Here is a 25,309-nt window from a genome sequence, read left to right as displayed (position 1 = left end):
AAATAGCCTTAAATCATAACATATGAGGTTCAGGTAGGGATTAGGAAAAACCCCAGTAGTAGGAGTAACTGTGGCCTAGAGTGGATTGTGTAGGGAGGTTATAGGAGCTATGTTGCTACCTCTGGAAATACTTTGAGAACAGTTCAGGCAAATACTCAGTGAAGTCACTGTTGCTGATCTGAACCAGTAGGCAAGAGCTGAACCAGCCAACCTCTTGAGGTAGTAGCTCTTAGTTGTTTTCTATTCTTGTGTCTTGTTTGCTCCTAGTCATTCCCCAGCTGACCAATAGACTCATAGTTCTTTTCCTTCCATATCTGTTGATACCTGATCTTGCAGAAGAACTTTGTAACCGTCCCTATATTTCTTGCCTTTTCTCAGCCCAGGGCAGGGTTCTAGTGAAATTTGGGTAGTTTAGGTACCTGTAAAGAAAATGGTGTGAGAGAGGTGTGTTAGTGCATGGAACATGCTTCCTCCTTCAGCCCTTCCCGTGCCCCGTTGCTGTGTGCATTGTCCAAACAGTTCTCTGATGCCCCCTTCTCTTTTGTCTTCACAGCAACAGCAGCAGCAGCAGCAACAACAGCAACAGCAGCAGCAGCAACAACAACAGCAACAACAGCAGCAACAGCCACAGCAGCAACCCCAGGTCTCCACAGTGCCTCAGCCACAGGCGCAGGGCCAGCCCCCAGGGCTGGGGATGCAGGCTCTTCCCCCCCAGCAGCCCATTGTGAGTGTTCCCTCGGAGGCAGAGGGACGTGATAGACCAGCACAAATCCAACAGTGCTCCACCTGCATTCCCCCCCCCCCCCGCCTTCTCCCTCTCCTGCGCTTCCCAGGGCTTGTGTGAATGCCGAGGCTGCCGGCCAGGTGGTGTGGCTATAACTACGTTTCTCTCTTTGCAGTTCCAGCGCCAGGGCCTTCAGCAGACACAGCAGCAACAGCAAACAGCTGCTCTGGTTCGACAGCTTCAACAACAGCTTTCCAGTAAGCCTTAGTGTTCTTCATCCTGTCCCTAGTTTCCTCCCCTCCGTTTTCTGTTGCAGGCACCCTGGTGTAGAGAAGCAAGGCCAAGCCAGACTGTTTGAGGCCATAAACAATGCTGGCAGGGAGGTGGCATCAGGACTTAGAGCTCCTGGCCCAAGGGGCCACAGCAGCAGAGCAGGCAGTGCTTGCCAGCTTGTGAGCAACCGTCCAGATCTTCCTTCTGCTGCCTGCAGAGGAACAAGGGAGCTGAGCCTTTGTAGGGGCTGCCACGCAGCTTTTCCCAATAGGATCCAGCCTGCAGCTTTAAAGCATTCAGAGGTATTTCCTCTGCTGCGGATGACCTCTGAGGGGCACAGGGAGGCTGTAACCCTGGGATACTCCCTCAGTGGATGACCCAGAGATAGTGTTTGTGTTGTGATCAGGACAAGACTTCTGGAAGGTGGGGACGGTACTCTGGGAAGTGTTGCTGCACGCTTGGTGTATTTGTGGTGTTCTGTGGGCTTCTGTGGCTGCCATCACAGACAGGGTAATGGCATAGATGGTGTTCAGTCTGACTCTAACACTGTATTCCTGTAATCTGCTGCGGGATCTAGAAACAGAACCCAGGGTCTGTGCTGTTCTCTTCTGAATGGCCCTCTGTTTTACTGTCACTTCACTGGCTTTTCTGCCATAAAAATGGTAGACGTCCTATGAAAATGCCAGCAATGGACTGCATAGGTTTTTTTGCAGTGCATTAAGTGTGAGACTGTGCCAGATATAAAAATGTGTGGAGTGAGGGCTTGGAAATTGTGCTTATACTTGTTCCCTGATGGAAAATTCTTAGTCCTTGTGACAGAAAAAACTTCCCCAAACCAGAAGTTTTAATGTGCTAAGTTTCTCACTAGCCTGAATCACAAACCACGAGTCTGTGCAAGGATCCCAGCCAGGACATTCAAGTATAGGAAGACCTCATATAAGAAGCTTAATATAGCAGAATAGCCATATTTTTGTATCCTGTCTGTACAGCAAACGGAGCTGTTTTATATGGAACAGATGCGTGGGTCCATTGCAGTCATGTGTCAGCATGCAGCTTCCATGCTCCCTTATTGGGTTTGCATCAGTTCCACCAGGAACCATCTGGAGTTCTTATTTGTAGTGTCTGGGATGGAGTTGAAAGCAGGACATAAACCAAGAACAGCCTGTAGGAGGGGGATGAGAATACTTTGGGCCCAGGATAGGCTGAGTTAGGAGGCTTGGGGGTATCCCTGCATGTGCTATTGTCCAGCAGAGTGAGGAGAGCAGGCTAGCCAGGTTACACTGGTCTCCTTTTACTTAGTCTGACTTAGGGTCAAACATGCTGGTGGGGTTTCAGGAAAAAAAAACTACAGAATCTTATTAATCGGACAGTACCCAAGTATACTGTGAGCACTGTACATCGCAAAACATCAGTCCCAGCAGTTTGGAAGTTAATGAGGTTCTTGAATATAACTACCATGTTTTCTGCCCTTTGTGTGCCATCTGGAAGGCCTTTGGGCACGTCCTTCCATTTGTACTGAGGTACTGACAGGGAGCCAGGATAGTTGTCTCTGAAACCTTCTCTAAGTCTGGTTTCTGGGTGTGCCGCAGGGTGAGTGTTTGACACTGGCTGGCTGAGCAGTTTGTGTGGCTGCAGGTGTGGTGCAGTCTTACAGGGCTGATTTTCTTTCAAAATCAGAAATAATTAATCCATAAACTCATCCTCCCAGCTAGCTGCCACCTTTTAGGGCTTTGTTATGTGCACCTATTCCACCATGAGGGTTGGAGGGATCTCTGCTGGAGAAGCTTTAGGATTGGAACAGGCACTTATCTGTCTCTTCCTCGGAGAATGTGGGGTCCTGACTGTGCTGCTGCCTGAAGGCTCAGACAAATGAGCAGAGCAGGGAGTGCTGTAGAGGTTAATTTTTCTTCTCACAGCCTGCGACACACTCCTCATACTGTGCTGGTGGCGTGGAGAGAGGGATCTATTCCGAACCAGACCTTGTGACTGTCTAACTCTGTCTTGACCTCAACAGATACACAGACGCAGCAGAACAACAACCCCTTTGGACGCTACTGACGTGTGGCACTTCAGCCTGATCCAGGAGGGAGACATCACTGTGGACTGGATACAGCCTCTTCAGCCTGACCCACAAACTGGGGCTGCCCCCAACCTCTGTCCCTGGGCCTGTGCCCCCAGTGCTGCTGCTGCCTGTCTCACAGGGAGATGCCAGGAGGATGGTTTTATTGTACAGAGAAAGTGTTTTTACTATCCGATTTCTACAAACGTTTATGGAGATCCCTTGTGGCTGATAGTCTCCCTTCCCACTTTGGTTTCAGTTTTTACTCAGTTTTTAGTATTTTTGTTAAAATAATGATTAAGACATTGTAAAATTTTGTACTTTATTTATACCAGATGAACCCCATACTGCAGACATTCTTGGATGAATACAGAGAGCTTACTTTGCAAAAGGAGTGTGTATTCAGAGCCTGTCTTTCCTTCTCAGCGCTCCTCCCAGTACAGCCCAGCAGCACCTCTACACATGGTCTTTATCTCTTTCTCAGTAGAACTAATGTCTGCTTTTTCAGCTTTTGTGAATGGCTAAACAATTTGGTTTGGGAAAAAAAGCCCTTCTCCCCCGTTTGCTTCATAAGCTGGTGTTCACATGCTTGCAAGGGTTTCTGCAAGCTTTGTAGGATTTGTATGTTAAGATCTTTACTAGTAGTCTGTGGCATGCTCCATCAGGACAAGAGGTATAAAGCAAAGAGGGGGTTGTATTGCAGGGTAATTCTGAGCCCTGACACGTCTGGCTTCCCAGCCACAGCAGTTACTGAGATGCTCAAGCTGGTACCTCTGCAGTCAAGGAGGAGCTGCAGACCGAGTGCACTCACAACACCACTTCTCCTTGCAGCACGGTTTTGCTGATAAGCACCAAGGCTCCTCTCTTGACTCTTCCTTGACAGCCACGATGCTTTCTCTGGATGCCTAACATGCTCCATTCTTAACTTTTGCCCTGGCTAATGCAGCTTGCTGCCGTGAAGTCTCATCTCTGTAGCAGGCTGCGTTAGCTTAGTGCTCTCCATTCCTGCAGTCTTGAACCTGGAAACCACTCACCAGCACCTTTCTTCTCTCTGGTTCTTCCTCAACAATTTGCTTATGGACCCTTTGACCTGTGGTCCCTCGGGGAGCTTTTCCTGACCAGTATCTTCCTTCTGTCCCCTCTCTGTGGGATAGGGTGAGGCTTGCAGGGACTCATGGAAGAGCTGCACTTGATCTTAATCTAAGGGCAAATAAAATGGTTTTACTCCTGCCTGGTAGGGCAGGCTCAAGCCAGAGGGCAAGCTTAGGGTGGGGAGAGGAAGGAGGGAGGGTGGGTCTGAGCTGTGCTCAGACTCCTGTGAGGGGTGTCAGTGACCCAGGGCAGTGCCCCATGTCCTGGTTGCTGGACCTGTGTCTGCTGCCCCAAGAGCTGGAGCTGAGCCCCTTCCTGCCTGGGAGCACCCACCTCTGCCCTGCTCATCCCTAAAACACACAGTCCTTGCACCTCTGCCAGGCTCCTGCCGCGTTGTTGTGGGTGTGTTGGAAGGTGTTGCTGGCCAGGCCTGATGGAGATGGACTCTGTTAATGAGGACAGATGTGTGTGCAGTGCTGCTTCCCATGTGCATCCCTGCTTGTCCCCTTCCCTGAGGATCAGGCTGGGGAGCGGCCCCGAGCTGGCTCTTGGCTCCCCCATCCCCTCGTGCCCCAGGGGAGGCCTGTGCCAGGGCTCTGCTTGCGCCCAGCCTCTGCTGGGTGACCCCAGGGGTGGCAGCCCTGCTCCTGGCCATGGCTGTGCCAGCTGGCCCCTGTTGTGAGGCACCCCTGGCTGGGGCAGGAGGGTGATATTTCCCCCCCATCCTGCCTGGGCTGTGGGCAGGGAGTGCCCGGGGGCCCGCGGAGCCGCAGCCTGGGGGAGCTGGGCGCTGTCTCTGGGCAGAACAAGCCCATCTTCGCCGTGGCCGGCAGCCCCCTCCTCTGCTAGCCCTGGGAGGCAGCTGAGCCTGCGCCAAGCGGAATCTTTGATGCTGCCTTCTGAATCGCTGCCGTGGCGGAGGTGGGAGCAGGGCGGCTCTCTGCAGCAGCCTGCGCCGGAGCGGGGTGGCAGAAGGCAGCATGGCCATGGGCGGCTCTGGGCAGGGGTGCAGTGGGGTGCAGCTTGCACGATGGCTGTGGCAGGGCTGGGGTGCTGCAGCAGGAGAGCATGGACTCGGCTGCTGACCTCCTGCTTTGTGCCCTTCAGGGCCCCAGAGATCTGGTGAAAGTGCCCCAGGGACCACCCTGCCTCCCTGGGGGAAAGAGAAACGACTTGTCCCTCCCTGGGGCCAGGTGCCTGCTGCCAGGGTCCCTGATTTATGGCACGGCCCAGGAAGGGTGCTGCCCCTGCTCTTTCCTCCTGCAAAAGGCTCCCCACAGCTGTGCCAGCTGCTTGGCAGGCCAGATCTGTGTGGGATGAGCCAGACTCTGGAGCTCCATCGTGGTGATGAACCCAAGACTGCCAGTGTCTGAGACCCCACAAGACCTTTTGGCTGCCCAGAGGCTTCCAGGGGGTTCAGGCAGCTGCAGGGGGACATGGGGACTGGGGCAAGACTGGGTCATGGCACAGGGCATGCCTGGGGAGCTGTGCTCTACCCAGCCTGGCTGCGTGCCTTGCAGCCGCTGCCGCTGTGCTGCACGTTAGCACTGAGCCGCGGCGGTTTTAAGCAGGTCTGACAGCTTCCAGCCCTTCTGCTCCTTCTCCGAGTCATGGCTAAATGCTGCTTGTGACAGAGCCAGAGGTGACCGGGGGGATTTTATTACATGCTGCCCATTGAGTAACACATGTGGCTGCCCTGCTGTGGCCACCGATCCGGGGTGGTGTGTGTGTGTGTGCGTGTTTGATGCTGGACTCCCTGGGGCTGGGGGCCAGCCCCAGGGGGTGGCTGGGCAGGGTCCATGTGCAGGCGATGCCTCACGGTGTGTGCCCAGCACATGGGGAGAAGCCCGAGGTTGCCCAAGAATTGGCACAGTGGGGTAATGGGTGGGCAGGAGCAGGTTGTACCCCACACACCCACCCCACTCAGCAGCCTGTGGCACAGGCTGGTCCCCACAGACCATGCCCCGGTTAAAGGCGGCTTGTCAGAACTGGTGTTGTGCAAGAAGATCGATTGCTGCCCACTCAAGCACCTGAAGCTGGGAGTGGAGTAGCTCTGCAAGTGCCCAACCCTCCCTGTGCGGTGCCCATGGTGGGGAGCGGACCACAAGGCACCGCTGCAGCCGCGCACCATGACCCCATCTGGACTGGTTTTGCTGGACAGCGGGACACAGAGCCAAGCCTGGAGCCCTAATTCCTGCAGGGTAGCCCAGCACCAGTTCAGGGGCCCCTTCAAGATGGTCCTCAGGGCTGATGAACTGTGGTGGGCATGAGGCAGGGTTGTGCATTCATCCCACAGGGCGCTGGACCACATTGTCTGATCAAGGGTATACAGGGTGGGAGCATACAGCTCACATAGAGGCCACCAACAAATTCAGTCAAGCTGCTGATCGCTGCGAGCAGTCCCTTGGATAGGAAGTGGGGCAGGAGGGGCAGGAGAGCTCCCACCTGCTCTGCAGCAGCAGCTGGAAGGTGCTGGGGCAGGTGAAGCCCAGCCGGTGTCAGGGTGCGGGGTTCTCCCTGTGGCTGCACGTTCACCGACTCAGTGCACATGCCAGTGGCGTGCGGGAGAGCTGAAATAAATGCCTGCCCTTCGTATGCTGCCGCGTAAGCATCTTAAATGGGAAGCAGCGGCTGCTCGGTGGAGCCCAGGTAGGGTCTGGGTTGCAGCTCTGGCAGCAGGAGGGAGGCAGAGCCCAGCTCCCCTCGCCCGGACCGGGAAGCGTGGAGGTGTCTGCTGGTAACTGCACGTCCTGCTTTGATCAGGCATCGCGGCTGATGCTGCGCTGCTATGGCAGAGAGATGCAGAGACCAGACACATCCAGCAGGACCCAAATCCATGCCCTGTTTCAAATGATTTCTGTAATCCCATCTGGCAGGAATGAAACAGAGAGGCAGCCCCACCATGGGCAGAGGCAGGCTGGAGGAGAGGCGTGCCAGGAGGTCGTGTAGGGGGGGGAGGAAGATATCCCCACGCTGGGAAGGGGCATGCCAGGAGGAAAGGGGACAGAGAGGTGCTGGGTTCTGCTGCACGGTGCTGCTGGGGCCTGCGGGGCTGTGGCTGCTGAACCCACAGCCTGGTGCATGGCAGGGGGTGGATGGGTGGCAGGGCTGTGCCCGGCCCCGGGGCCGAGGCTGGCGCGGGGCATCCCCGACTGGTATCGGGTGAATCTTCCCTGGATCGGCTGGGCACTGCAGAGCAGTGGGAGAGGCAGGGGCAGCTCCCCTGGTCGTGGGGAAAAGTGCTGGGGCTGGAGGGCGTGGGGTGCTCCCGCTGCTGTGGGGTGTGCTGGGGCAGCACAGCGCAGGGCTATGCGGGGGGTGGGGGGGACCCACGCAGAGTGGCTGGGGCAGGTACAGGGTGCAGTGGGGCAGGATTCTGGGTGCCCGGGGCGATGCAGGGATACCCGGAGTCATGCAGGGATGCCCGGGGTGGTGCGGGATGCCCAGGGTAGAAGAGGATGCCCGGGCCGGTGCGGGGATGCCCCCACAGACGGAGCCGTTTGCTGGGGCGGTGCGGGGTGCCCCGGGGTGTGCAGGTGTCCCGGTCCCCGACGGGGCGTTACCCGCCCCCCCCCGGGCCGGTAGCTGGGCAGTGTCGGTGCCGTGTGCAGGGCGGGGGACCGGGGTGGGGGGGGGGATACCGGGGGTGCGGGTGCGGTCAGTGCCGGTACCGGCCTGCGCGGTGCTCGGCGGGTGCGACCCCCCCCTCCCCTCGGTGCAGTACCCGGGGCGGTGCAGATGCCGGGGCGTGCGGTACCGGCGGGGCCGTGGGATGCCCGATCAACGCGGTACCGGTTACCGGGCGCCGGTGCCGGTGGCGGCGGCGGCAGCGAAGGGGTGCTGCGGTACGGCCCCTCCCCCGCCCGCCCCCGCCGTGCACGCGCCGCGCGCTCCCGGTGCGGGGTCGGGCCGGACCGAGCGGAGCGCGGAGCCGCCGCCGCTGCCACCGGCATGGCCCAGCCGCGCCGCCGCCCCCCACGGTGAGTGCGCCCCGCCCCGCCCGGCCCGGCCCGGCCCGGCCCGGCCCGCGGTGGATCCTGCTGGGGAGGGCGGCCGGGCGGGACCCGGCCCCACGGCGCGGGGCTGGGGGCGGCCGCCGCCCCGGTGATGGGGGCTCCCGGGGCGGGGGGTGGCCGCCGGTCGGTCCCGGTGCCGGGGTACGGCGTCCGGGGCCGGGCCGGGCATCGGGGCGGGGCGCGGCGGGGATGAACGGGTGGGGCCGAGCGCGGCGGCGGGTAACGGCGGGGGTTAACGGGGCCGGATGAGCGGCCGCGGCGAGCCGGCGGGTTGCCATGGCGACGCGCTGAAAGGGGGATTGTGCGCCCGCCTCAGCTGCGCGGCCCCCGCCCGCAGCCCCGGCCCGGGGCCGCCCGCTTGGCCCCGTTCCGCTGGGCTCAGCCCGCCGGGCCCAGCCCGGAGCCGGGAGCGGGGAGCTGGGCCTGTCCCACCTCGGGCGTTCCTGCCCCAGGGGCTGGGATCCTCCCCGGGGCTGGGGGTGCCGGTGCTGGCGGGGTCGGTTATCCGGGGTGCGAGGATGCGCCCGGTGCCAGGCTGCTGGCACGAGCATCCCCGGGTCAAGGGCAGGCAGGAGGTCCCCTCGGCTCGGTTTATTTGGCATAACATGGGGAATGCCATTAGTCATCGGGCTCCCGGAGTGAAAGGGCATCTTCTGTCTCTCTCCTGGGCAGGGGGCCGGGGTGGAGGTAGGCTCGATGTCAAGCAGGGGCTCTGTCGCGTTGGCTGTGCTCCCCCCTGAGCGGGGCGGTGGGTCAGGCACATGGCGCAGGGGTTGCCGGTGGCTCCACCGCCACTTGCTGTGGCTGGAGTCGGCGCCGTTTGCCTGAGCTTGGCTCTGTCACGCTCGAAGCCATGGAGCAGGACAGGCACGGTGGGTGATTGTTAGTGCCTGGGTCCGTCCACGTCTGGTGCTGTTGGCAGCGAGGGAGAGGAGAAGGGATGAGGGACGTGAGGCCTTTGGCCAGTCAGTCTCATTGTGGACCATGCTTTCCCAAATGGTGACACCTCCTGGTGTCTCTGCTGGCAGCTCTTCCCAAGGCCATGGACCTCCCTCAGGGAGGTGGCTCTGTGAAGTCCCCACGACGCTGGGATTTTCCTTCTGTCCTTTGAGGGTGCTTCATCCGATGCTGCCGCCGTCTCGGCGCCAGGTGATGGCAGAGGGGCTGGAGGTGCCCCCATGGCTGGCCATGCTTCGTGTCAGCCTGGTGGGACCTTCCTTCCTCTGGAAACCAGGGTGCTCTGTGGAATCGGGGACATCTGCCAGCTGGGTAAGGGGTGGATGTGTCCCCAGAGAGGGAGCTGTGGGTTGCCAAGGCAGGGGTCACTCTTAGCTCTGGAAAACACGCGTGCCATCTTTTCTCCCTGCTCTGCACCAGAGCACCTGTGCCAACGCCTGGCGCAGGGCTGGGCACCCTGAGGTCCCTGCCGGAGCACACCTCCTGCTCCACATGCTGCAGGTGGCCACCGCCAGAGCTGGTGTCTGCAAAATGGTTAAAGGCTGACATTTAGAGGTCACACTTTCAGCATTGTGCATGTGTTTGCTTCATTTGCATTTGCAGTTAGCCCAGCTCGAGGCTTTGCCACTCGCATGTGCAGTTGCCATGGTTACATGTGCAGTCGGGATGTGGAATTTGGTTGGACACCTGCAAACATGCAGCTCTCAACCTCCGGAGCACCAGAGCACGAGCAAAAGCAGCCAAGATGCAGGGCAGCCCTTGGACCTGGGCATGTGGGCCCTGCGCAGTGATGCGCTGAGGAAATGGAGCTGCAGTGCCCATCTTGGCAGGATCTGCATGCTACCGCCTTGCACAGCCTCCAACTGCCCCTATTCAACACGCAATGTGCACCTAGGGCAGCGGTGTTGGAGGGGAAGGTTGAGCCCATACCAAGGATGTTGCCCTGGACCTTACATCTGGGTCTGTCTCCTTCCCAGACCCCGTGTATAGGCTTTTCTCCCAAAGGGCTGGAGTGAAGATGCTCGAGAGCAGGGCAGTGAGGGCAGACAGAGCCTGGGAGTCATGAGCGGAGCTGCTGTGCAGACTGGCAGTGCCTTGCCTGCAGGCAGGGGCCTGCCAAAGCTTCAGAAGGCAGCGTGAGAATTGGCAGAGCGCTGTGCCGAGGCCCCAGCTGTGGTGGCTGCATCTCTCTTGGCTCTCCGTGGGGTTCACTCTGGGTGCTCAGTTCCAACATAGACAGGGACCCAGTCCAGGTGCCTTTTGACCAGGATCCCACTGAGTCCACGACTGAAAGCAAGGAGGTAGTGACAGCCAAAAGCCTCTGGCAGGTCCCTGTTCGCCTTGCCTTTGTGTCAAGAGGAGGAGTTTTAGGACAGTGGGTATGGAAGGGACCTCGAGGTCATTGAGTCTCTAGGCTCCATCTAAACCATTCCTGGGCAGCATGAGCTCAGCCAGCTCCTAAACCTCCCCAACCACAATGGTTCTTCTGCCTCCCCAGCAGTTTGCTGCCATCTTCCTGTACCCTTCCTGCTAGGAGCTACTTCTACGCCGCAGGCGGGGAGAAGGGAAGCCCTCTTGACAGTCCAGGAGCAACTGTGGCCTCAGACAGACCGGTGTGGGGTGTCTGTGCTGCACTGGTGGCAGCTGGAGGAATCCAGTAACAGGAGGAGGGTGGAAGGATGGTGGAAAGTGGTGGGGACGGGTACATGGAGCATGTGTCTGGGCACAAGCTGTGAAGGAGCCACGAAGGAACCCGTGAAATCTTCCAGCAGAGCACGGGGGCGCTGCGTATCTGCCGTCCTGGGGCTGTGCACCAAGCGCAGAGGGATGGGACAGGGACAGCTTGGTTCTGTCCTTAGGGCTTTCAGTGCCATGGGGATGGGACAGTTATTTGCTCTCTGTGGGATCCCAGACAGAGGTTCCTCCCCTGATGATCTGTGGTTATTGGCTGCCAGTGACAGAGCGTTTTGGAAGATGCTTCTTAATCGGGGTCTGGCATTTGTATCTGCAGCCACAGCCACAGCCAGGGGCGTGCACGGGTCTCGGGTTGGCACGGAGGGGAGGTGGTCGCAGCCAGCTGGCAGGGGCGTGTCAGCAGAAGGAGGCTGCTGGTACCGGGGTGCTCGAGGAGAGCTGGGTTTGAGGACTGTGGCAGAGCTGAGTGGTGCTGCATGGTGGACTAAATGCTCTGGTGGTCTCCTGATGTGATGCTCCCCGGAGCTGGGGGCAGGGAGCAGGGGAGCAGGCTGTGACCAGCGCTGTGTGCTGCTGGCCTCAGCAGGATTCTGCAACGGGTGTGAGGGGAATGAATAAAAGGACCCGCAATTGCCAGAGCTGGCAGTTTGAACCCACATCATTCAAACCCTGGAGCGAGTCTGACTGAGGCAAAACAGGGATGAAGCGGAAGCAGTGGAAAGACATGGGGGCTTCTGGCTGCAGCTGCCGGGTCCTGTCTGGTGTGTGCGGCTCCTGGAAGTTTTCCCTGGTTAGGAGGACACATGCTGTTTATTTGGAGGCTTGTCTGGGCTCAGTAGCGATGTGGTATTGCAGTCCATGATGAAACCTATGCTCCTGCTTAGTCTTGCAGTTGTGTGGGGAAACTCTGCCCTTGCAATATACTCCTCTTGCCATGTTGTCTGTCCGGCAGCGGGGCAGGCACATGGCATGGGCAGGGGGGGGTTGTCTGTGAGCGAGACTTTGTGCTGGAGAGTGCTGTTTGGGCTGAGACCGCCTTGGCACGGCGCTCAGGGGATTGTTGGTAAAGAAGCCTTGTTCCTGACACTGCAAAATGCAGAACAGTGGAGTAACATCTGTTATTTTCAAACTGCATCTCAGTGTGAGCGTATCCTGCAAGGTGCCTGGCAAGCAGAGCCGGAGCTTTGCCTGGTGGCCAGATGCTCTGGCCATGCCAGCAGAGCAGGTGGCACAGTTTGGGAAAGGTTGCAGAGAGAGCGTGTTACAAGGCTCATACTGTGCACAAGCCTTGTTTGGGTCTGGGCCTGGGCTGCCAGGGCTCTCTGAGGGTGAGGATGGTTGGCAGAGGCTGGTTCAGGAAGGCTTTTGAGATGGTCTTGGGAAGGGGACTGCTGAGAATGCGCTTTGGCATGGTGATCAGAGGCTGCAGGGACTTTGCCTTCATCAGGCATTCGTTAGCTGCTACTCTAAAGGAGTGGGTGAAGAAGCCCAAATCTGCAGCATGGCCAAAGTGTCTGCATGCCACTCACCACAGAGATGGCCGTGTCCATCTCCCAGTGCCATCACCCAGTGCTAAAGGAGTTGTGAAGGTGAGTCTGTGAATCTGGCTGTCTTCACGTCCTTCCTTCACCCTTATGTGACTCCAGGCACTGCTGAGCAACTTGAGGACTCATGGGACAGTGATGCAGGAGAAGGGGGCAAGGGTTGCTCTGTGTCTCTGTCTCTAGAGCTGCCCGGGAGAGCTCAGGAGAGATGTGTGGGTGTTGAGATCATCATGGAGTCAAATGGCTGGAAGTTGCGGCAGGAATGGTCAGAGGTCTGATGGCCCCTGGGCAAAAAATGGCTAAATAAGGCAGGGTTCTTCAGACTGGAAAAGAAACAACAAAAGATGGAAAAGATATATCTACAGGAGGCCAGGAAAGAAGGGATAGAGGTTAACTCTTCACTGTTTCTTTCCATGAAAGTACAAGGTCACATCAAATGAAGCTAGCAGGAGGTGCCAAACAGGAGGGGCATTGCCTCTCGCAGACGTGCTGTCAAACTGCAAAAGTCCTCATAACTCACCTCGGAAGGTGTTATGAACAGCAAAACCTTACACTGGTTCCAGGAGAAACGGGATATATTCAAGAAGGGCAAGAGGTTTCCCCAGAACCAATAAATACACCGAGATCCACCTCTGACTTGGGCAGTTGCTGAGCTGCAATTTGCTCGTGCTTCTGACTACTGCCAAGAAAGTACAGAAGGCAAGGTGGACCCTTGGTCTGAGCTGTTATTTTCATAACATTGTGCCTACCAGAGAGGGTGGAGCCGGGAGGGAGCACGGGGCTTTGGTAAAGAAGGATGAGTTCATCGCCATCCAGCTCTGTGTTACTTTGCTTGGCACAGGGTGACAGATGCCTGCTCAGTCTCGCTTCCTCGCTGAGAGCGTGGGATGCGGAAGGTGCAGCCGGTGGGAGAGGTGGGACCTGTGCTAAGCACCGATCCTCTGCCTTGGCATCACAGGCCCTTTGCTGGAGACTTCTGATGCGCTTTTGTCTGCTGAACAGTTGCTGATTCAGTTGGTTTGAAAATGGATGGCAATATCCCTTCCCTCCTGTGTTATCTGGCAGTTCCTCATTCCCTGGGCACAGGGCACCCACCTGACACACTGCCAGAAGTGCTGGAGTCTCGTCCCAGCATTGTCCTAGTTCCCTGGTACTCGCTGAACGTGGTGGGCACTGTGGGATCACCAGGGGCTTAATCTTCATCTCCCCCTCCTCCAGTCCCTTGGTTCTGCCTGTTCTCATGCACATCAGGAGGCATCAGTCTCAGTTTTGTTCCTGGTTTTATGCCCAGATGAGAAAAGACTCATGTCCTTCTGCCAGTGAGGGTCCAGTTCAGCCTTATCTTAGCGTATGTGGGGTGCCAGAAGGCTGTCCCCCAGCTCCTCAAGCAGTCCAGAGACCTGCAAGAGCAGCAGGGAGATGTGAGGCTCGGCTTGGGAGAGGTTTGCTTCTTGTGGGAGAAGTAGGCGTGGAGAGGAGGATGCAGGGATGAGCTGGGGATCTGGTGGTCCCCAGTGGGCTTTGGGTGGGGGGCAGCAGGATGAGGCCAAGCAAGGTTGAAGCTCATGAAGAGGACACTGTTTCCCATCCTCATCACTTCTAGGAGGACCCTGTCTGTGAGGGCTGAGGGAAGTATCCAGCCAGCACAACGGTGTCCTTGCAACCACAAAACTGAAATCTGCCCTTGGCCAGAAGCTGTAAGGGGACAGATCCTGTCCCTCGGGACAGAAATGATCTCTGTTTCTGTCTCATTGCCATCTTGGTCTCTGTTGCGACTGGGCTCTCTTGATGAGGATCTGAGGTTGCAGACTTGGGCAGGGAGATGCTGTACTTGGATGCTCACGACCTTAAGAGGAGCCAAGCGGTTACCTGCTCTTTGTAACAAAAACCTCCTCCTGTGTCCGCTGGGAGTGATGCTTCAAAGTGGGCATCTGCCGAGGCAGAGCTGTGCTCAGGGACCTCTGAGAAGCAGCAGGGAGCACGGCAGCCTTCTTGGCATTGGGGGTTGCCTTTCCTTGGCACTGCTGGTCCTTGCAGCTTGCCTGTATGTCCTGCTTCATCCTAGTCTGCTCCCTGTGGAGAGACAGGGCATCCCCAGGCTGCCTGATTTGCTTCGGTCCAGCTTATTTCTTAACACTAGGCAGCCTTTACAGTAAAATACATTAAAGGATTTTTTGCCAGAGGTTTTAGGCTTTCTGCTTTTTTGTGCTTGAAAATAGAAAATATGGGAGGAGAAAGCTACAAGGGAAAATAGAAAATACATTTTGGATTAAATTTGAACATGCTTCCTTCCTAGCTGCTGGCTTGCCTGGCCTCCAGTCCTTAGCAAGCCCTGGTTGCATGAGCAAGAGTCAGACTTTGTGGAGCTTCCCTGGCTGCAGGCTGACCCTCCAGCCCAGGGGGTTTCCATGGTCTTCTGCTTGGTCACACCAGCTTTAGTTTTGGTTTGGGAATTGTGAGTGGCTGATGGCTCTTGCCTTGCCTTGAGGGCAGGCTTCCCTACTTGAGAAAGCTGCTTGTTTTAGTTGAGTAGAGGCAGTTGTGAGCTTGGGTTAGACCATCTAACTGCTTGAGGTCCTTCCAAGGTGACTGAACACTGTGTCTGTCCAGGCTGCCAGCTATACATACGACCTGTGACGACAGCGATCTCTGGTCATGACACCTATATGAACTCTTTAAGTTGCTCACTGGAGCATGTAGCAAATCTGTGCATTTCCAGAGTTCCTGGGAAAGCCTTTAGGGTTTCTGGGGAAACCAGTAACTCTGGGATGGGCTTTTGTCTTATTTAGCTGCAGAAGGGCATTTCTGGATGCCAAGCCATGCCAGCAGCATGTGTGAGTGGCCGTTGTGCCGTGGGCCCTGGGGCTCCCCTTGCCTTGGTGCTGCTCTGAGCGTGGAGGGCACTGCCAGCACCGTGGCAGCTCTACTGTGAGCCAGTGCTGGCTCAGCAGCATCGGTGGCTTTGCCCAGGAGCTCCTGCACAGCCACCAGCCATTATCCTCGGTGCCAGCGCTCAGTGGTGGGGTGGGGCGAGGGGGAAGACAAATGTAGAAGGGGAGTGTGGCTTCTCCAGCACCTGTGCTTTATTCTGGAGCGTGCAAGTGTGAAATTCAATTTGTAGATAAGCTTTAGCTGGTGAGGAACACAGGCCATGGCGTCTGCTGGAGCCAGGCAGTGTCTGGGAGCAGCGCGGCCGGCATGCACAGCATGTCCTGCTTGCCAGCTCTTGCGGAGGCTGACGTCACCTCGGAGGAGCAGTGGCTGCTGCAGGACGTGGCTGCTTGACACTGTGTCATGTTGGCTCTGGATGTGCAGCCCCAGCTGCCGGCAGGAGCCCTGCTGAGAGGTGCTGCCCTGGGGCTGTCTCCCCCGCCCTGCAGAGGCGAGGGGCACTGCGCAGCTGGAAGCAAGAGTGACCTGGTGCTCTCTGCCACCAGCAGCTTGCAACCTGGGTGATGGGGAGGATGGGTGTCATGGACAGAGGAGTCTGTGGTGCTTCCAGCAGCAATGGTGTTTTCCCACCTTTATGTTTGGATATTCCCTTCATGATGTTTCCAGTGAGTCCTGCTTGCTGGTGGGAGCAGAGGGAATGGGTGTTATAGTGTTAGCAAATGCAGTTAGCACTGGCCTGTGCTCTGTCCTCCATGTGTGTTGCTACCAGTGGTCACAGCTCCCCTTCTCCTGCCCCAGTCCAGACCTTTTTGGGTCCCCCACTTCTGAGTGCTTTGCAGAGAGCAGCCCTCTGTTGCGGATGAAGAGACCAATACTGTGAGGAGGGGAGCACAGGCACTGAGACTAGCCATGGCAGAGCTGGGACTGAGCAGTGCCCTGGTCCTCAGTGGTGGCTGCCACCATGGCTGGCTCTGTCGTCACACAAGCTGCAGTGTCACGGAGCGGTGGGTTACTGCTGATGCCATCAGGCCTGGAAGGGGCACCAGCGTGTTGGTGCCAGGATGATCAGTCTGTCTGGGTGTCCCTTGCTGGCCAGAGAAAGTGCTGCTCCCCTGGCCCTGGCCAGACTCTTCCAATATGGTCAGAAAATCATGTCAGGTCTTTGGTCAGGGCCACTGGCACCAACACACAACTCAGCAGCTTGTGTCAGGTGGGATGTGCTGGGGCACTCGCCTCTCTGAGTAGGGTGATGGGCTGGGGTTCAGCCGGGGTGTCTTTCTGGTGCAGGACAAGACCCGCAGCTCTCCTAGCTGTGGGCAGCCAGGGGGCGTGGGGTGGCACAGCCCCGTATCCTGGGCTTTGGGCACGTGGGTCTGTGCGAAGCCTGTCTGGTGTTTCACCTGGAAGAAGGGACTGTTGTAACAAGGTGGAGGTGATGTGGACGGTGGAAGTGATGCTAGCTCAAACACCCTACTGAACTTTGTGGCTGGGTTGGTGTCTCATGGTACAAGACAGGGTGGTGCAGGAAGGTGGTGCTTGTACACTGCCAGATAACTTATAACCTTATCTCTGCACAGGAAAACTGACTAATGTCATGTTTCAGCGTCCACAGAACAGTTAGTCCCTGCTTGTCTCCAACTATTTTCCTCATCTTTGTGCTTTGCCCTGGGCTTCATTACCTTCAGCCTGGATCACCTCCATGACCTGGTTTACAATTCTGCCCTGCAAAACTTTGTTCAGCTGATGAAGAGCGGTGAGCAGTGGTGTCAGGCAGAAGTAGGTGGTTGGAGCAGGTGTCAATAAAGGAAACAATCCTTTATCAGCTCTGCCACTGAAATCAGAGGTTCTTACAGCCACAGTCTGGATTACAACCTGTGATTAAGTGGTTTTGGCTTCCTGCTTTGAGTCAGTAAAAATGAAACACTGACAACTTATTTTGGGCGTAGCTGTTCCCATTCAAAGCACTCTTGGGTTTTGTTGCCCACCCTCTCTAGTCGCATTTGCAGGAAGTCTTTGTATTTTAAGCTGCAGTCGGTTCCTGTCTACCCAGCCCACCTCCTTACATTTATAGAGCCTCCTCCGAGCCACGCTAGTCCATGGAAAGCATTGGCTGTGCACGCATTCAGCCTGCCTGCAGCCACTGAGGCTTTCTCAGCTTTCCTTGGAGCATGCGTGAGACATCTTGACCCATTATTAGCACAGGTGGTGGTCCGGGTAGGACAGGGCTTTGCGCAAATTGACCATGGCCCACTTGGTTGGAGGGGGTCCATGCCCTTTGCATGGCTGGGTGCCCAGAAAGAAGCTTGAGGAACTGGGGTACGAGAGAGTTTTGGAGAAGGACATTCCATCAGCAGCTGGGTTTCGTACTTGCTGCTTAGTTTGGGGCATTTCAGAAATGGGGCTGTCATTGCATCAAGCCAGCCTCTTTGGGTCACTGAAGTCTCCTTTCTTTATTGAATTTCAAACCTGATTTTGCTAATGTAAGAAATATGAACGTGTTCAGACTTAGAGTTTCAGAAGCTTGTTGCTCTGAAAAGAGCCTTGTGCTTATGTAATTGCTCCCTGACATGGTTCAGTCATAATGATCCATGTTGACTTAAAAATTGGGGCCCCTGCTAGCCACGGTAGTTTCTGAGGTGGCTGTTTGGGAAAGGACATAGGAGCCATTACTCTGGCGGATGTGAGGGGGATGGTGATGAGCAGCTGGGATAATGTCAATGCGCAGCTCGCTGAAGCTAGAGAAGGAAGTGAGGGGAATGCAGCTTGTGCAGACAGCTCTCTTCACTGGGTGAGATCTGCACTCCAGTCGCTAGCTGTGGAGTGTTGATCTCAGATTCGTGAGTGAGCTTATATTGCCTTAAAGTAGCTGCCTGGTGGTTGTTTGTGATGTGTTGGAGAGTGAACGAGTTGTCTTGGCATGAACTTTGTGCTGGTGCCAAGGGCTTGCTGAAAGCAGATTGTCTGTCAGTTCACTCCTGAATAGATGTCTGGAGATTCCAGGGTTCTGCAGATGCACTTCTGCATTGTCAGTCACCTGCCCTCACAAAGTGAGCACTGGAGTAATTTTGCCATTTATTTATGAAGCGGTTTCCTCTAGAATAGAATAGTTTCAGCTGGAAGGGACCTACAATGATCATCTAGTCCAACTGCCCGACCAATTCAAGGCTGACCAAAAGTTAAAGCATGTTATTAAGGGCATTGTCCAAATGCCTCTCAAACACTGACAGGCTTGGGGCATCGACCACCTCTCTAGGAAGCCCGTTCCAGTGTTTGACCACCCTCTTAGTAAAGAAATGATTCCTAATGCCCAGTCTAAATGTGCCCTGGCACAGTTTTGAACCACTCCCACGCGTCCTATCACTGGATACCGGGGCGAAGAGCTCAGCACCTCCCTCTCCATCTCCTCAGGAAGCTGTAGGAGCAACGAGGTCACCCCTCACCTCGCCTGGGTGACGCAGAGTTTGCTCAGCGGATGCCCCGCATGTCCCGCCTTGCCTCCAGCTGCCAGGCGATCGTCCCGCTGGACCCCGAGAGACACCGGGCGCTTTTCCCGCAAGCGCTGAGTGTCTTGTAGCCCACCGGGGCTGCGGGGCTGTGCCGGGGGCCAGCTCGGAGAAGCCCCCCCCGGTCCCCCGCAGGCGGCGGGGCGCGCGGTGCTGAACGGACAGTTCCCGCCCGCCCCGGGACGGCGGCGGGGCCGCGGGGGGCAGAGCAGGCGGGGGGACCCAGTGCCGGCAGGGCTGGGGGGCACCCAGCACCCTGCACCCCCTCACACGAGCTGCAGGGAACAGCACAACGCCCCGTCCCGCGGTGCTGGGTCCTGCCAGGCCGGACCGGGCGCGTTCAGGCTGCGATAGAGCGGTGCCACCTCCGGCTGGGGCAGCCTGTGCCGTGACCCCACGGCGGGGGCTTCTGGAGGCTCCTCCGGGGCTCTTTGATCTTGCAGGCTGGGTCAGGCTCTCTTCCTTTGCTGCCAGTTGTTCTGGCTGGGGAGCAAGTGCGTGTTTATCTGCGCCAAGGCCAGGGCACTGTGTTTGCTGTTTAGACAGTGGTTCTCATTAACCTCTGCCCCCGCAGGGAAGTGTTTGTAAATTGAAACTGTGCGAGCAGCAAGGTGAGGGAGAGAAAAGCTGCCGTCACTTCTTCATGCTGGGTCAGGGAAGCCAGAATGTGAGATAATCCAGATTATTTCTATCTAGAACATGGCACTAAACAGCCTACTTCCAGCAGCTATCCCTGAGCCACGTGGAAACCCAGCAGCCCACCAAGAGACTGCGGCCACTGCCCTCTTCACAGCCAGGGATGTGTCCCAGCAGAGCCTCTTGCTCACACAGCAGCTCCTGGCTCAGCCACGTGGCCCTGCCTCAGCTTTCCACCAGACTCCTGGGAAGCAGTGAGTGGGAAGGTCACTGGAAAGCTAGACCAGCTCAAGGTGAGCATGTAGCGCACTCCAAAAGAGCCTAGGCTTTCTTCCAAGCACAGTTGTCCTTAGGTCCTCCACAGAGGCCACCCTCTGCTTGCATTGGCAGTATTGGGTGCTGACCCCAGCACCGTCCCTGCTGCAGTGCTCACTGGCTGTCCTTCATCAGCATCACCAGCCTCAGCTCAGTGACACTGAGAAACCTCCTCCAATTTTGGAGCCTCTGATGCTAAACAGGAGTTGGAAATGAGCCAGGCTATCTCACCTGCTGGGTAGTGTGCCTTATGGAGCTGGACATCAAACACTGTGCTGGCATTCAACATCAAAAATGTCTGGAAAGGCTGGCGTGTGGGCAAGGGAAAGGTCTGCTTTGCCCCTGGTGCCCTTCCCAAGGCAGGCTTGGCTCCTTCATGAAGGACTTGTTAAAGGCCATGGAGCAAATGGGGACAGGCCATATTGCAGCAGGAGGCCATTGGCACCACAGCAGAAGTGGCACTTGAAATTGTCTGTTTCTAGGGAATTTGGTTAACATTCTTCTGTTCTGAATGGGAGCTCTCGAGGATCTTGGCATGTGCCTGGGAGTTGTCAAAGAGCTTCTGTCCCACATATGTTTTTGCAGCAATGAGGAACTTAACTGACGCTTCTCATGCGGTCTCTCATCCTTTCCCCAGGGCAAAGGATGTGCAGTGGAGTGTCTTGTAAGCTTTTGACATTCAACTTGCTTTAAATATTGGTGGTGCTGTGGGTAGAAGTTAGGAAAGGCAAGTCACAGGGATGTATCTTGCACTTCAAGCAAATGAAGGTGAGGTTTGTGACTGGTTTTCCTTCTGTCATATCAGAGTGACTGTGGTGCCTAGATATCAGATGTGCTGCAGATGTGCCTCTAGGAGGAGAGTGAGATGGGGGACACCAGACTCTGGGGGAGACCTCTGCAGAGTGCAGAACAAATGTGATGGGCTCCATGGTGCTGGGAAGCCTTCTAAGTGTTCTGCTCTGTCAGAACATCCCACATGCTGAGGGCTTCATGGCCAAGGTGGCTGTGGTTTGCCCAGGTGGTGACAAATGCTGAATGAATAAGGGCAGAGACAGAGGTGCCAGCCAGGATTGATGAGAAATGTGGAGGCTGAGCTGGAGAGGATGCTGAGGGGTCACTTGGTCCATCCGTCTGCCCTGTAACACCCTTGCAGATATGCATGGGGCGCTTTAGCTTTTCCTGGTGTACACTTGACTCTCTTAATATGCATGTGTCTCCTATTGTGCACAAAGTTCAAGGTCAGGTTGTTCTGACCTTTTTTGCAGTGTCCATTACATGTTATAAAACCACATCCTCTGACTTGTCTTGTCTAGACTAGCCCCACTCTTCCAGGCTTTTGTCCAAGGCTTTTTGGTGGTCTTGCTGGTCTCTGGTGGCCTCTCTCAGTTGGTCCAAATCTTTTGGGGAATGAACTAGTTCTCTGGAGAACAGTATAATTATTTGATGTGCCTTTATGAGCTGAAAGGAGAACAGAGTAATTACTTCACGTGTCTTTATAAGCTGTCCTTTCATACATCCTACTGTATTTGCCTTTTTTCGTGGCAACGACATGCTGGCTCATGTTCAGTTCGTGCTCCCCTTTAGCCCTTATGACCCTTCTGGCAGAAACGCTGCTGTCTTTTCTTCTGTGTCTGTTTGTGCAGTCTTTTACCTCCCAATGACTTACAGCCCTGCCCATCATCTCTCAGCCCTTTCCCCACTCTGTCGGGAGCATGTCAAATTCCCATCCTGACCTCCAAAGTGCTGGGTGTCATGTGTAGATTTTAAAACATAGTCTGCTCTGTCATTTAAGTTATTCATGGAAAAGCAGAGCAGTAGCTGCAGCAGGGCAGACCTTTCTGAAACCTTACTTGCCCCCTTTCAGTGTAACTGCGAGCCACTGGTAACCATCTATTACTGTGCAGCAGCTCTGTGATGGACCCGAAGTCCTGGGAATTGCTCCCACAGTGCTCTGGGATGGGGAAACATCTGCCTGTGGTGTGGATGGGTAACCTGGGGTGGATCAGAAAGACCCACTGTGCGCAGTCTGTAGCACGTAACCACCAACTTTGCTCTGTAGTATTACCCTTAAACATTGACCCAGGCCAAAAGCATCAGAGGGTGCGAGCTGAGACCTGCTGGCAGAGGGATGCTCTTCAGGAGCTGCCAGGACACACAGACACAAGCATGTCAGTCCAGTTGTGCTGCAGCTTCTGTGCTCCCCAGGGTTTTCTATGGGGTTTCTGCAGCATCGCAGGCCAGGTGGGATGGGACTGGGGGTCGGTGAGAGCCAGGCTCAGTGCCTGGTGGAGGGGAGCAGCGGGCAGGGTGGGGAGCGCATCTGGCAGGTGCTGCTGCCTGAGAGTTGAGCATCAGCCTGAGGTCCCGGAGCACAGGCTGGAGAGAAGGTTTGGAGGTCGCTCCCCCTGGGGAAGAGGAGGCAGAGGTTTCTCCTGCTGCTTGCCAGGTGCATGCCTGTGCTGGGGTGCGTGGGCCAGCCCCCAGCTACCTCTCACCATAATACAGCGGGATCAGATAGTGAGCAGAGCTGCACAAGGCAGAGCGGCCGGAGGGTGCAGTGGGACATCCCGTCCGCTTGCTGCTGGGAGGAGATCACCCATCCGTGCCAGCTGGGCGGTTTGAGGCCCCGCTCTGTCCTGACTCTGGACCACACGGGACATAGAGCCACAGCATCAGTGTGATGAGCTTTGGGTTGGGTCAGCCTGTGTGCTCAGGGGCAGGAGACTGGACCCCCAGGAAGGGTCCGACAGGAGGGCAGGCTGCCTGCTGACATCTTCTCGGCCGCCTGCCAGGGAAGGTGTGGATCTGGCTCGTCTGGCTGGTGTTGAGACGCCTGACTGTGCATCTGCGAGGGAGGCTTCCAGAGGATCCCGCCCGCCCAGGTTTCCATGGAGAATGTCTCCTTGTTGAGGAGGGAGCCGTCTGGCAGACAGTACGGCCGTGGAAATACCGATAGAGCGTTTGTTTTCCAAAGCAGATGAATAACATCCCTAACAGCTAGCAGCCTCACTTCCTCTGCTCACCCCACCGGCAGTCTGGCAGAGCGACCTGGGATGCCTGCGGTGTCTTTATCCTCCTGGCTCCTCGCTGTGCGCTTGTCTGAGCATCCCCAGTTTGGCCGTATCTGCCCAGCCCGGCCTGGTTTCCCTTCCAGTTGGCAGGCACGGCTCCTCCTGGCGCAGGGCTGCAGGGAGGCAGCAGCCATCTTTGCTGGGGGACATGTTTGGCTTCGCTGCTGGAGGGAAGAATGGGAGCGCTGTAGGCGGCAAAACTGGGGAAGTTTTGCTCCCACCTCCCGTGGGATGCGAGGGGAATTGCTTCCCTGAACGAAATGTCTTTTCTCAGATCTCCCGGTTATTTTGCATGCTTTGAAAGACCAAGGGAAAGCTTAAGAGCTGTTGAGGCAGCAGGCAATGATGCAAGGCGCATGCAACAGCCCCCGGTGAAGGGGGCTGAGCTTGGGTTTTCATGGCAGTCTGTCAATATTAAATTAAGGCTAAATTCCCATCCTAAATGTTATGTTAACATGAAGTTACAGCAGAAAGCGCAGAGCACAGAACAGCAATATGAGGGTATAAGATGTGTTACAGGGGTATTGTAATCATCCCAAATGAGGCATTTGAAACCCAGGGAATTCCAGATGTAGGGTTTGCATCGGTTTTGGGGTTTGTAATTGAAAAACAATTCAAACAGAGGAAGGCTTAGGAGCATGTCGCTGAGATTGTTTGGGTGCTTTTATTCTGTGCTGGAGGGACATGGGCAGATGGAGGGAAAAAGTCTTCAGAAATGATAGAACCAAATGTGGAATTACAACTGTTAAAATAGCGTGATCTGGATTTGACTGTTAAGGCATTGTGGCTCTCCAGGGCAATGTAAGGGCTGCTGGGTCTTGACTGTGTATCTCCATATCTGGACATATTTGGCTACTGCCAACATAACTCACTTCTGTGCCTGATGCTTTGTAAAACTCGTGATTGGAGACAGTTGCAAGACCTGTAGCATCATTTCATTTTAGTTAAGGATGTGTACTTGGAACTTTAATTCTATCTTAGCTTATGTTTTTTTGTCTTCAGCTATCCATGGTTTTTAAAAGCTATTAAGAGAACCATGGATGAGGATTAAACAAAATCCCAAAGGAATCATAACATCATAACATAATTCTAAGGAGCTCTAGCAAGAAGCTGATTTTTGGCTGTGTTTTGTAAAAAGGCATTCCTCATTGTGCCAGGACAGGGTGGTTATGCTGGGTGTGTGGCCACTCCAAGGAGGCAAAGTGGGTGGTGAATTCAGCCCTAATTTTGCAGTGACTGGTGTGCGCAGCCCAGCCGGGCAGCTGTGGGCTGTGGAGCAGCACTGCCTGGTGCTGTGAAATCGCTTGGCTGGAGGAGTTGGTGGAGCAGCAATGCCCATGGCAGCGTGTGGCCGCAGCCCTGTGGAAGCTCTTGAATCAGGAAATCAGCTGGTAAGCCACTGCTGACAGGGCTGTGGTGTTCCTGCAGAGGGAAAATGATGACGGGTCGATTGAAGTGGCTCTGCGGGGAGTTGTGGGCACTATCATAAAGACTGGAAGCTGCCTGTAGCTTCCAGTCATACAAATTAGATATGACAGTCATTAATAATTTGGCTTTATCCTAACCCATAGTACCCGAAGGAACCTGAGCAGAAGATTTGCACTGAGCGGTTTGCCTTCCAGCAGTGTCAGGCAGAGCGGTAGGTCTGAAGCACCTTTGAGATCCCACTTGGGAATACTGCTTTGGGGGATCCTGGGCCATAATTGCACCCCTGGGATGTCACTGATAGGCAAAGGTCAGTTCTCTGCTGAAGGAGGAGCATTGCTGCAAGGAATTTTAGATGAATGATGGCTTTCTTCCAGAGCGGGAGGCAGAGCAGGGCAGCTGAGGCACTGCCTGCAGAGACAGCTTCAGCGGTGGTGGGGCTGAGCAGAGCTTGGGGTCTCTGGGCACCTCAGCTGTATTTCTGTCCCTCGATACACCTTTTGTTTCTTAGGTTTTGACAGCTGTCTGGGGTATAACGAAGCAATGTCGTGCTCCCACCAGGTGTGTTTCTGTCACTGCCTGGTGGGGCAGGAGGAAGCGGAGGGGAATGATGCACAGAGGTGATGGGGGTCAGGGGTAGAGCAGAATCAGCCTCGATCATGATAGCTCAGCCCTCAGGTCGTCCCTGTGCTGTGGATGGGGCAGTAGGTGCAACTGCTTCTCCCCATCATTTGTACAACCCTCCTTGTCTGGCATTACCTACGGTCCCTTTGTGGACTCTGGAAAGGTGCCTGCATGCCCAGCCCTGCGAGGCCTCACTGCTCAGGCGGGCTGGATGCAATAACATGATTTTCTGGGCTGAGTGTTTCTTATTATGCCTGTCATACCCTGATTTCTGAGCCTGCTGCGTTCCCTGGGCGTACCAGGAGGGCAGGCACAGCACGGGCCCATTTCCTTAATGACCAGCAGTGAATTGCCTGCACATGTGCAGTGCAGATTTGAGACGCCCTCTGTGGTTTTGTTTTGTGTTGGGTTTTTTTTTTTTTTTTTCTCTGCGGATTTTCCTCGTTGGATGAGGTGTTCTCCATTCGTGGAGTCCCTGCCCAG

General features: G+C 55.9%; 2 protein-coding genes across 9 annotated transcripts in view; both read left to right on the top strand.

Moving 5' to 3' along the window:
- Positions 1–3,450, top strand: part of MED12 (mediator complex subunit 12) — a 37,365-nt gene extending 33,915 nt beyond the window's left edge. For 3 of the 4 annotated variants that reach the window (XM_074835589.1, XM_074835591.1, XM_074835588.1), the window contains 3 exons: positions 554–724; positions 900–981; positions 3,012–3,450. In XM_074835589.1, the coding sequence (XP_074691690.1) occupies positions 554–724; positions 900–981; positions 3,012–3,055 (297 nt within the window). In that variant the 3' untranslated portion in view covers positions 3,056–3,450. The remainder of the gene's footprint in view (positions 1–553; positions 725–899; positions 982–3,011) is intronic. The other variant, XM_074835590.1, reaches the window with a different exon arrangement.
- A 4,579-nt stretch (positions 3,451–8,029) lies between these two features.
- The window catches only part of NLGN3 (neuroligin 3), a 42,168-nt gene continuing 24,888 nt past the window's right edge, over positions 8,030–25,309 (top strand). For 3 of the 5 annotated variants that reach the window (XM_074835587.1, XM_074835586.1, XM_074835582.1), the window contains exon 1: positions 8,030–8,128. The gene's annotated coding sequence lies outside the window, so the exon portion shown is untranslated. Of the gene's footprint in view, positions 8,129–23,840; positions 24,417–25,309 lie in introns of those variants that run through there. The other 2 variants (XM_074835585.1, XM_074835583.1) reach the window with 2 other exon arrangements.

Source organism: Strix aluco, chromosome 10 (assembly GCF_031877795.1).
Source record: "Strix aluco isolate bStrAlu1 chromosome 10, bStrAlu1.hap1, whole genome shotgun sequence".
Lineage (NCBI taxonomy): Eukaryota > Metazoa > Chordata > Aves > Strigiformes > Strigidae > Strix > Strix aluco.
The sequence above is the reverse complement of the archived record's forward strand: the minus strand, read 5'-3'. Positions and strand labels throughout refer to the sequence as shown.